At 41.4% G+C, this 12,610-nt stretch overlaps 1 protein-coding gene across 1 annotated transcript; it reads left to right on the top strand.

The window, feature by feature from the left end:
• Positions 1–268: 268 nt before the first annotated feature.
• Positions 269–865, top strand: LOC311057419 (akirin-2-like; the record flags this gene model as incomplete). The annotated part of the gene is made up of 1 exon (XM_084074378.1): positions 269–865. One exon carries the CDS (start codon positions 269–271, stop codon positions 863–865), a length of 597 nt encoding a protein of 198 aa, XP_083930504.1.
• Between the last annotated feature and the right edge of the window lie 11,745 nt (positions 866–12,610).

Genomic DNA, 12,610 nt, shown 5'->3' with positions numbered 1-12,610 from the left:
GACGCCATGAACTCGGCTTATAAGCAGAGACCTCATTCGAGTGTGAAGAGCAGTGTTGACACATAACCAGGCAAGCTTCACCGCCTACAGGAGATCTGTTAGAGCAGAGATCGAAAGAGACCTATACCTGAACTTATTCATAGTCAAACGATAACTATTCTCCTGGATATTAAGCCCGGACATCACTGAATAAGTCCTTAATAGTTAGACATTTTAACAGTGATTGGGAGGGAAGCTTTTCAAGACCCTTGAACATCTTCTAGTCATCATGGCGTGTGCAGCCACCCTGAAGAGGACCATGGATTTCGATCCACTGATGATGAGTCCGATTTCCCCCAAGAGACGAAGAAAGGACGCTCCTTCGCATTACAAAAGGCGAAGGTGCATATCCCCATCATCATCTTCATCAGCCCCTAGGAAGTACCTTTGCACGGAACCGTCTCCATTTGGGAAGTTGCCGTCTTCGGGTCTTAACGCAGAGCAACTCCTGAACAACATCAAGCAGGAATGTAGACGCTTCCAGAAAGTTAAACATCTAGATGGAGGCCAGCAGCAGTCAGAGGGCTGCTATTCTCCCCCCGTGTCACCATCTCAGTTGTCTATTATGAGTGGTTTCAACAACATGCCGGGAACGTCTTGTGGAGGAGCCGTTTCTCCGACAAAGAGAGAGCAACCTTTGTTCACCCTCAGACAAGTTAGAATGATCTGTGAACGCCTCTTGAAGGAAAGGGAAGATAAAGTGCGAGAGGAGTATGACGAGACTTTGTCATCAAAATTGGCTGAACAATACGATACCTTTGTGAAGTTTACACAGGATCAGTGGATGCGACAGTTTGGGGGGAGACATATAAGTTATATCAATTAAATGAGTGTGGTACAAAATCCTTACCGGGCAGGGCAACCTTTCTCTTGATGCAAGCTAACGAGTCAAGTCTCAAGAAACAAGCCAGGGCCCAAAGAAGCCGTGGCTTCATGTGGATCTCGGACTTCAAGTGGCCAGTCATCTATGATGTATGACTCCATATTCGGGCAAGGTTTCAGCCTGATTTGAATCCGATTTGACCCCTACTGCTGCCCCTATTGGCTCACCTGCCAGTGAGGAGTTACCATCATGAGGACGTTGCGCCCACTCCATCCTACTCCTCGCCGTTCAAAACCCCCCACCGACAGGCACCGCCCCAGCCCGTACAGTAGGAGTTGCCTGCTGCCGTGACAAAGATCGCCCTGGACTGGCTTCCCTCCCATGAATACGGATGAGCTTTTGCAAGGATCAGCACAGCTTGGAGCAGTCTCCCACACAGCAGCTACCAGGTGGGATCTGGCAGGCATGGAAGCCATGACTACCGAAAGCAGATACATTATTCTGGTTTGCGAGTGATTTTTTTTTTTAACATTCCCTACAATGGCCGAGATCAAGTTCGTGGCAATGAGAGAGATAGAGGAAAGGAAAGATGAGGAGATTTCCACCCTTAAAAAGGCTCCTTTCATTCAGATGGCAAAGAAAGCAGAGCGCCTGAATGTGCTCGAAGCGGCATCATAGAAAAACATGGCTGGAAAGGGAGAAGTTCTCTAAGAATATAAACTGCTACGCCCAGTTGATCTCCATCGAGAATTAATGTAGAAACAAAGGGCAAAGGAACCGACAGTTATGGAAGAGGACTTCAGGACTGTTGTTTTTGTTAACCCTGAGCACACACTGAGACAAATTCCAGTCAACCTTTTAGTGAAAATGATAAAAACGTTATTGAATTCTGATCTTCAATCTTGAAACAAATGTTTGTACGGGAGAAGTGGGAGTGGGAGAGGAAAATGACTGACTTTATTTTCTTTCAGCTGTAATATTATTTTCTTTGCTCTGTCATGTTTGATGCAATGCCATATTGACTGCCCCGCATGCTCGAAAATGAGTCGTCCTCTACGTGCTCCTGCATGGGAAACAATGGGCCCTCATGGGATGCTCTATAGTGGGAAATGCCCTGCTGGTTCCCGTGTTTTTATTTCTTTATATATACCTTTTAAAAAAAACTGTATTGTGGCAGTGCAATTCTATCACATTTACATTGATTCTTTTTTTGTGTTGAGCCAATAAACCAATCACCCATTTTAGAATAGTTAGCATAAAGAAGTTGAATGTGTCTTTAGGACTCTGCAGAAGGTCGTCTCTGTCCTGGTGCAGCTGCTTCCGGACATGGCTGAGAGTGATCCAGGAGACAGACTTCTCATCGGTCTTTACTGTGATTGCTATTGCTTCTGCACTTTAGGGCAGGGGTCTTCAACAGGGGGTCCGGGATCCCTAGGTCAGTGGTTCTCAAACTTTTTCGTGCCAAGGACCCCCAAATAGACACTTATTAGCCCGCGGACCGCCATTTGAAAAGATAAGCCAGGGACCCTCATAATAGAAGATTTGTGCGGCTCTCTAGCAGTGATTTTCAACCATTTTAATTTCAAGGACCCCCAGTTTGACATGCATTAGGGCTACGGACCCCCATTTAATGGCATGTATGTCTCTGGGACCTCAATTCATATTGTAAAATCAATGTTTATTTAACTCTGAGAGGGTTCCATGTGTACACTCTCAGAGTTACAGACCCATAAGGGTCCATTTGGTCCCTGTCCATCATTTAGCTGGGGACCCCTTGGAACCCCCTTAAGTACCCGTGGGGGTCCTCGGACCCCACTTTGAGAACCAATGCCCTAGGTGGTCCTCAGAGTTTTTTTTTTACATTATAAACCACTTCAAACCTATATATAGCATCCCAATTCTGAGCGGAACATAAGCCGGAAATATCCGATCTACAAACTGACACGAGGTGTTGTAAGCTTGTAGTTATAGGTAGGCTATTTTCGGCAGAGAGATTTGGTGTAGAAGGAAAGAAGAGCAGACCAAGTACAGAGCCAAAGGTCAAGTTTGCTAAGTATTGATGGTTTAAGTGGTTAAATGACTGAAAATACACACTAACATGAATCCAACATATTAATAGAAAATATAATGTTGTAAATAAACTAAAACATTAATTTAAACAACACTGATGACAATGCTGTCAAGTCTATGAAGCTATCCATGAAATCTTATGAAAAAGTTTAATATGCAACACAATTTCATACAATATACAGGGGGGGGGGGGGGGGCTGCTTCATCTCTCTCAGCTAAGGGGTCCTTGGGCTGAAAAACGTTGAAGACCCTTGCTCTAGTCTAGAGAAAGGACCTTGATCTGTCAGTGTCATACACTATAGTGGAACATTTAAAAAAGATGAGGAATCCAATATTTTACAGAGGACCCTCAGGCCCATTTTGGAGGAGCACTACCGGGTAGGGTTGCCAACACCCAGAGATTCAAATGAGGGACACCTATCCTGGGCTCGCGGCAAAGCCGCATGGCCGAAAACCCCCAAATCCCCCAAAAACCCCAAAATGAATAGTAAACTATGCATTATACACATCACCAACACAATGGTCTTACACCTGCATTAGGCTACTACATCACACATATTGTAACATTGTTACAAGTTCTATTCAGACCATAATCTTAAGGAAATGAAATGCTTTGTTTCAGCCATACACCAGATATGTATTGTGTATGTAGGCCTATGTATGTTTTGCAGTTTGACATTGGCAGTTGTTTGCAAAATGTGAAAAAGTAAATAATAAAAGTATGCTTGGGAAAAGGGTATGAAATAAGTAGGCTGTACATGATTTGAACCTCCAAAATGTACCCTTCAACTTATTGTTTATGCCATAATGACATCCACAGGTTTTATAGCAATTGTTAAAATAAGGCCTTAAATGTGAAATGTTCTACAAGCATGTTCAAATCGGATACAGGATAGGTGGGCACTAGGGACATCTGGGCACCTCGATGTACAATTGGCTAATTTGTCCAAGATGTTTAAAAATTAAATATTTGAAAAATGGTATTAAGTAATGTAAAGTATACATGATGATTCATTATTATTATCCTTCAACCAACCATTTTCCCGGCACTATTTACCCATTTACCCACACACACACACACACACACACACACACACACACACACACACACACACACACACACGCACACGCACACGCACACACGCTTGTGTATTCCTAGAATAATCACTACCTGACAACTTGCTGTTCTACTGTGCAATGTTCTACTGCCCTCTGCTGGTGGTAGATAACAGTCACTGTCAAACCATGTCCACTCCAGATGAAACTGCAACTAAACAACCATTTTATTACTAAATAAAATATAGAATATTAAATATTATATTCTTATTTTGTCAACTTGGGGATAAGTCCAGCTTTTCACCTGGGTTCACCAGTATGCCCTGAGTGATGTTCTAATAAGTGTGTTTGTGGGGCTAGCAATCTGCCGGAACACAAGACTTGAGTGTGTGTTTCAACCCGGACACGGGTCTGATGTGTCCGTCCGTCCCTCTCTCTCGTTCGGGTTGAAACACATCCACCACCACGTCTGGGAGAGAGAGAGACAAACAAACGCGATACAGAGAATATGTGTTAGAATATTATATTTGTAGTGAACAAAACATACTTTGTGTATAACCTGTGTCAGAGTGACAAGCTGCACGTTGTTGTTGTGACAACAGGAGGAATTTCCACACGGAGCTCAAAAGACTGTTTGATTTTTGGTGAAGGTGAACTCTCCTCCTGACTCAACCATGGACATTTCTGTTAAACAGGAGGAACCTGAAGACCATCCACACCTCAGTACGTTTCATGTGTGCTCTCTCTCTCTCTCTCTCTCTCTCTCTCTCTCTCTCTCTCTCTCTCTCTCTCTCTCTCTCTCTCTCTCTCTCACGTTTTTGGTTCTTTTGAAGGGCTGCCACAATATGTAATTGTCACTGTGTATACGATCATCTTTGGTGATAATATCCCGATATGCGTAGCCATAATTAAAATGTATCAGCATTCCTTTTAACATAGTTTATTCTCATTAATAAATCCAAAAGCACTCAAGGCACAAAGTGCATGTCTTAGCGACCCCCCCCCCCCCCCCAGATTGCTCTGAAATGTCACCAGTAAAGCCCGTATTTTTCCAAACATGTACTAATGCAAAATATAAGGTGATTATCCGCTTGCCCCAAATGTTAACTAGGTGTCCGGTGTGTTTGTGCAATATAATAGTCCATATTCTTAAATAAAGAAGTGTTTTAATCCTGTCTATGGACGATTCTGTCGGAAAGTCCTGCGGTAGTAACGGAGCGCATCCGGTGAAAGCCGGTATTACACTCAATGTAAACGGGAATTAAACGAGGGGGGGGAATGGCGTTCGGCGTTCCAAGAAAATGGACTATTATATTGCACAAATACTCCAAATACTTACACATTTTCAAATAGTTCAACTAGCCGATCTACAGCGACACGTTGTGAGCTTATAGATTGGCTATTTGAACTATTTGAAAATGTTTTTAAAAATAGTAAAAAATGGTAAAGAAGTTTAGGGATAATGGTTAAGGCACGGGCGAAAATAGGGCCCTATATGCTTTACTGTACCTCCGTGCTATGTACATTGTTTGACTAAGGAAGTAATAAATCAACCGATCAATGTGCATAGCCATCATTAAATATGCAATACAAAAGAAACACTGCACCACATTTTATTACAGAGTGGTCGTAGTCCGAAGCATCTACAACAGGTTTTGTCAGTCACACAGCTCACAGCTCAAGCCGCCAAGTGCATGATGTTATGAAACAGAAGCACATCCAGACATGACAGCCAGAAATGCCTGGTTAAAGTTTGGTAGTAGTTGAAAACTATGAAACTCCATTGGATCCTCAAACTCTTTGCTAAACCAACTCCAGCAAAGGGGGGTGGAGTTAGCTGTTTTTTCTGACTCCAGGCTCCACCCCCTTTTGACCTCCAACCTCATTATGAGCTTGGAGGTCCATTCAGCTGTTCTTATCAATGATGAACAAAACCTCCTAACTCCATTTTCTTTTTTGTTTTTTTCATTTTCTGAAAAATTAACATTTTGAGTTAGCTGGTTCCTGCCGGACAGCAGAGACATGTAAAATAATAATACTCGCTTGGCCTACTGGCAGCATGCACACAATTTGGCAATGATCGGTACAGTGGATCGGTTTGTGAAATTAGCCCCAGTCTCAGACAGATTCAAAGTCTAATTTCTAGACACACAGAGCCACGTCATGAAAATCAGTTTACATAGATTGTAAACATTGACCCATTAACTTTCACCAGACATGTACTTATGTGCATTTAGCATGAGCTATGATTGGTCTACCTTGGAGGTGACATGCATACACACACGCACGCACGCGCGCGCATACACACACACACACACACACACACACACACACACACACACACACACACACACACATACATACATACATACATACATACATACATACATACATACATACATACATACATACATACATACATACATACATACATACATACATGCATACATAAAGACAAATCCAGTTGTAAATGGCTTGGCCTACAGCCTAACTTACTCCCAAAGCAGAACTCACATATGAAGTAGTCATGTATATTATTGATTCAAATTAAGTATTTGTTCTCAACATTATTCATGTGTTTGATCAAATAACTAAATGTATCGATTCAGGTTACTTTTTAAAATATGTATTTACCTAGAATCTTTCTGAAACTTTGAAGCCTGATTGTGAGTTTCCAGAACCACCTGTAACAACCTGTACTCATTTAGTAACTGGTCAGTCTTAGGTAATAGTTTTGTACATTGGCCATGGAAGATAGAAAAATAGATTTACATTTTAAGAATCCAGTGTTGACTATTGTGTCATTTTTCTGCTCCTAGACATCCTGCACATGGTTGTGTGTAAAGAGGAGGTTTCGCCTGAACAGCATAGAAGCCCCAGTCTGCTCCAGGAGGAACCAGAGCCTCCACACATTAAAGAGGAACAGGTGGAGCTACTTCAAAGACCAGAGGAGCCTGTTGGGTCAATGTTGACATTAGTAGCACTGAAAAGTGATGATGATGAAGACAACTCTTCACACTGCTATGAAATTGAAGTTAAACTTGAATCTGACACTGAAGTCACTGAAGACACTGATGATTGGGGGGAGACAAGTGGAGGTGTCCACACTGGAGAAAAACCTTTCCAGTGTAAACTGTGTAACAAGCGTTTCAGAAGTTCATATTGGCTCAAGAGACACCAGGTGATCCATAATGGAGAAAAACCTTTCCAGTGTAAACTGTGTAACAAGAGTTTCAGCAGTTCATATTTTCTCAAAAGACACCAGATGATCCATAACGGAGAAACAACTTTCAATTGTAATCATTGTAACATGACTTTCATTAAGTATTCTTACCTGACTAGACACCAGCGTGTCCACAGACTCCACACTGTAGAAAAACCTTTCCACTGTAAATATTGTGACAAGAGTTTCTGGAGGTCAGATATCCTGAAGACACACCAGCTTATCCACACTGGAGAAAGACCTTTCCTTATTAATCCTAATCTCCTCTGGGATCTTAATTGTTTCATTCCAGTGGAGTCCAGACAGCAGGTGCAGATGAACTCTCCAGACCCAGCCAGACCCGTGTCAATGAAACAGGAGGAACCTGAAGACCAGCCAGAACTCAGTAAGTCTCTTTCTTTTCCAGCTTCATAGTGTTTAATTGTCATATACAGCAGTTGCTATCTGCACTATTCGCAGGATAATTATTCTGCTTCTACAGTGTGGAACCAGACAAGATGAAATTTAATATAAAGGTAATAGTAGTAACAAATTGGTCATATTGTCTTGTGGTGCACATGTAACGTGTGATCTGTTAATGAAGTTCCAGACCACTTCTCTCTCTTATTGACGGTTTATTCTGGTGAGAATACACAAAAAGTCTCTGGTCAGTCACTTCTTTTGGTGTAACACCCAAGACAGAGCTTCAGTAGGGCTGCTGCCAGTATCCTGTCTGCACGCAACAATGCGTCAGCATCGAAAAAGAGAAAGATACTCGTTCAAAGCAAACTTTTAGTTTCAGCTCTATAATAAATGCCATTCCTTGAATTTGTATTAGTTTAAAAAAACTAGAACTAAGCTAAAAATATTTCCTATACAAACATGTTACCTAATTTAAGGTAAAATAAAATGTGCGCGGTGTGCGCGTACCGTGCGAGCGCGTGCACGTGACGTCATTAAAGTACCGTCCTGGCAGTAGAAACATCACCATGACACCGCTGCCCATATGGGATGGCCCAAAACGGTGGCATGACACGAAAATAAAAATGTCATTCATTCATGCATTCATATATCACCTCTCTCCTCCACATAGAGTCTGTTTTTTTTTTTGCTAAATATTGCTCTGTTTACAGCTTTTATAGGCAGTTTGTCTAGACAAACTGCCTATAAAAGCTGAAACAGAGCAATATTTAGCAAGTTGTTAGGCTTTCTTTTTTGTCATGCCAGCGATTCTCAGGCCACTGGTGGTCAGTTTATATACATGGCCCAGGCTTCCAAATATATGATACAGAATCTACATCTGTACCCAAGGTTTGTTATGATTCTAAGTAACGGTTGGCACTTAGAATGTTTATCTTGGAAAGCCTGGTCCATGTACAAATCAAAAACACAGCCCACGGGTCACGGGTGCAACTAGCCGATCTACATCGACACGTTGTGAGCTTGTAGATTGGCTATTTGAACTATTTGAAAATATTTTTAAAAATAGTGAAACATGGTAAAGAAGTTTAGGGATAATGGTTAAGGCACGGGCGAAAATAGGGCCCTATATGCTTTACTGTACCTCCGTGCTATGTACATTGTTTGACTAATGAAGTAATAAATCAACCGATCAATGTGCATAGCCATCATTAAATATGCAATAGAAAAGAAACACTGCACCACATTTTATTACAGTTTTATTAGAGTGGTCGTAGACCGAAGCATCTACAACAGGTTTCGTCAGTCTCACAGCTCACAGCTCAAGCCGCCATGTGCATGATGTTATGAAACAGAAGCACATCCAGACATGACAGCCAGGAATGCCTGGTTAAAGTTTGGTAGTAGTTGAAAACTATGAAACTCCATTGGATCCTCAAACTTTTTGCTAACCCTAACTCCAGCAAAGGGGGGTGGAGTTAGCTGTTTTTTCTGACTCCAGGCTCCACCCCCTTTTGACCTCCAACCTCATTGTGAGCTTGGAGGTCCATTCAGCTGTTCTTATCAATGATGACCAAAACCTCCTAACTCTATTTTCTTTTTTGTTTTTTTCATTTTCTGAAAAATGAACATTTTGGAGTTAGCTGGTTCCTGCCGGACAGCAGAGACATGTAAAATAATAATACTTGCTTGGCCTACTGGCAGCATGCACAAGATTTGGCAATGATCGGTACAGTGGATCGGTTTGTGAAATTAGCCCCAGTCACAGACAGATTCAAAGTCTAATTTCTAGACACACAGAGCAACGCCATGAAAATCAGTTTACATAGATTGTAAACATTGACCCATTAACTTTCACCAGACATGTATTTATGTGCACTTAGCATGAGCTATGATTGGTCTACCTTGGAGGTGACATGCATACACACACGCACGCACGCACATACATACATACATACATACATACATACATACATACATACATACATACATACATACATACATACATACATACATACATAAAGACAAATCCAGTTGTAAATGGCTTGGCCTACAGCCTAACTTACTCCCAAAGCAGAACTCACATATGAAGTAGTCATGTATATTATTGATTCAAATTAAGTATTTGTTCTCAACATTATTCATTTGTTTGATAAAATAACTAAATATATCGATTCAGGTTACTTTTTAAAATATGTATTTACCTAGAATCTTTCTGAAACTTTGAAGCCTGATTGTGAGTTTCCAGAACCACCTGTAACAACCTGTACTCATTTAGTAACTGGTCAGTCTTAGGTAATAGTTTTGTACATTGGCCATGGAAGATAGATTTTCATTTTAAGAATCCAGTGTTGACTATTGTGTTATTTTTCTGCTCCTAGACATCCTGCACATGGTTGTGTGTAAAGAGGAGGATTCTCCTGAACAGCAGAGAAGCCCCAGTCTGCTCCAGGAGGAACCAGAGCCTCCACACATTAAAGAGGAACAGGAGGAGATACTTCAAAGACCAGAGGAGCCTGATGGGTCAATGTTGACATTACTAGCAGTGAAAAGTGAAGATGATGAAGACAACTCTTCACACTGCTATGAAATTGAAGTTAAACTTGAATCTGACACTGAAGTCACTGAAGACACTGATGATTGGGGGGAGACAAGTGGAGGTGTCCACACTGGAGAAAAACCTTTCCAGTGTAAACTGTGTAACAAGAGTTTCAGCAGTTCATATTTTCTCAAGAGACACCAGATGATCCATAACGGAGAAACAACTTTCAATTGTAATCATTGTAACATGACTTTCATTAAGTATTCTTACCTGACTAGACACCAGCGTGTCCACAGACTCCACACTGTAGAAAAACCTTTCCACTGTAAATATTGTGACAAGAGTTTCTGGCGGTCAGATATCCTGAAGACACACCAGCTTATCCACACTGGAGAAAGACCTTTCCTTTCTCCAGTGTGGATAAGCTGATATTACTAGCAGTGAAAAGCAGATATTCTTACCTGACTAGACACCAGCGTGTCCACACTGTAGAAAAACCTTTCCACTGTAAATATTGTGACAAGAGTTTCTGGCGGTCAGATAACCTGAAGACACACCAGCGTGTCCACACTGTAGAAAAAGTTATCCAGTGTAAACATTGTGACAAGAGTTACAGTTGGCCAGGTGACCTAAAGAGACACCAGCGTGTCCACACAGGATAAAAACCTTTCCACTGTAAATAATGTGACAGTCAGTTAAGTGCTCTGAAAAGACATCATTGCATTCACACCAAAGGAGCGAAAAAATAAAACACTTTCCACTATAAATCAGCTCACTGGGAGGATCAAATTAAAAGCTGTATGTTGTCAGGGAGTTGGATGAAGAGGCACAAATATCATGTATATTTATACTGTTCTACTGATCTCAACAGAAGTTCCCATTAGGACTTGTCTTTTGGAGTCATTCCCCAGCTCTTTCGTTTTTTGTATCAGTTTATGATAACGGTAACTTTCTTTCTTTTTTACCTAGGGGTATTGCAAATTATTTTGGTATTAATATATACCCAGGATGGAGGACGTAGCACCGCCTCCATCCTACTCTTCGCCGTTCAAAACCCCCCACTGTCAGGCACCGCCTCCAGCCCGTACAGTATGAGGAATTCACAGTCCAGTTCCCAATCTTTTACAGAGGACCATCAGGCCCGTTTTGGAGGAGCACTACCGGGTAGGGTTGCCAACACCCAGAGATTCAAATAAGGGACACCTATCCTGGGCTCGCGGCAAAGCTGCATGGCCGAAAAAAACCCAAATCCCCCGAAATGCATAGAAAACTACAGCACAAACACAATGGTCTTACACCTGCATTAGGCTACTACATCACACATATTGTAACATGGTTGTTACAAGTTCTATTCAGACCATCATCTCAAGTAAATTAAATGCTTTGTTTCAGCCATACACCAGACATGTATTGTGTATGTATGTATGTTTTGCAGTTTGACATTGGCAGTTGTTTGCAAAATGTGAAAAAGTAAATAATAAAAGAATGCTTGGGAAAAGGGTATGAAATAAGTAGGCTGTACATGATTTGAACCTCCAAAATGTACCCTTCAACTTATTGTTTATGCCATAATGACATCCACAGGTTTTATAGCAATTGTTAAACTAAGGCCTTAAATGTGAAATGTTCTACAAGCATGTTCAAATCGGATACAGGATAGGTGGGCACTAGGGACATCTGGGCACCTCGATTTACAATTGGCTAATTTGTCCAAGATGTTTAAACATTAAATATTTGAAAAATGGTATTAAGTAATGTAAAGTATACATGATGATTCATTATTATTATCCTTCAACCAACCATTTCCCCAGCACTATTTTCCCATTTATTTCTCTCACACGCACACACACACACACACACACACACACACACACACACACACACACACACACACACACACACACACACACACACACACACACACGCTTGTGTATTCCTAGAATAATCACTACCTGACAACTTGCTGTTCTACTGTGCAATGTTCTACTGCCCTCTGCTGGTGGTAGATCACAATCACTGTCAAACCATGTCCACTCCAGATGAAACTGCAACTAAACAACCATTTTATTACTAAATAAAATATGGAATATTAAATATTATATTCTTATTTTGTCAACTTGGGGATAAGTCCAGCTTTCCTGGGTTCACCAGTATGCCCTGAGTGATGTTCTAAGTGTGTTTGTGGGGCTAGCAATCTGCGGGAACACAAGACTTAAGTGTGTGTTTCAACCCGGACACGGGTCTGATGTGTCCGTCCCTCTCTCTCGTCCGGGTTGAAACACATCCTACACGTCTGGGAGAGAGACAAACAAACAAACGCGATACAGAGAATATGTGTTAGAATATTATATTTGTAGTGAACAAAACATACTTTGTGTATAACCAGTGTCAGAGTGACAAGCTGCACGTTGTTGTTGTGACAACAGGAGGAATTTACACACGAAGCTCAAAGACTGTT

The sequence above is a fragment of the Gymnoscopelus microlampas genome (genome assembly GCF_963454915.1).
Source record: "Gymnoscopelus microlampas genome assembly, chromosome: 12".
Classification (NCBI taxonomy): Eukaryota; Metazoa; Chordata; class Actinopteri; order Myctophiformes; family Myctophidae; genus Gymnoscopelus; species Gymnoscopelus microlampas.
The sequence above is the reverse complement of the archived record's forward strand: the minus strand, read 5'-3'. Positions and strand labels throughout refer to the sequence as shown.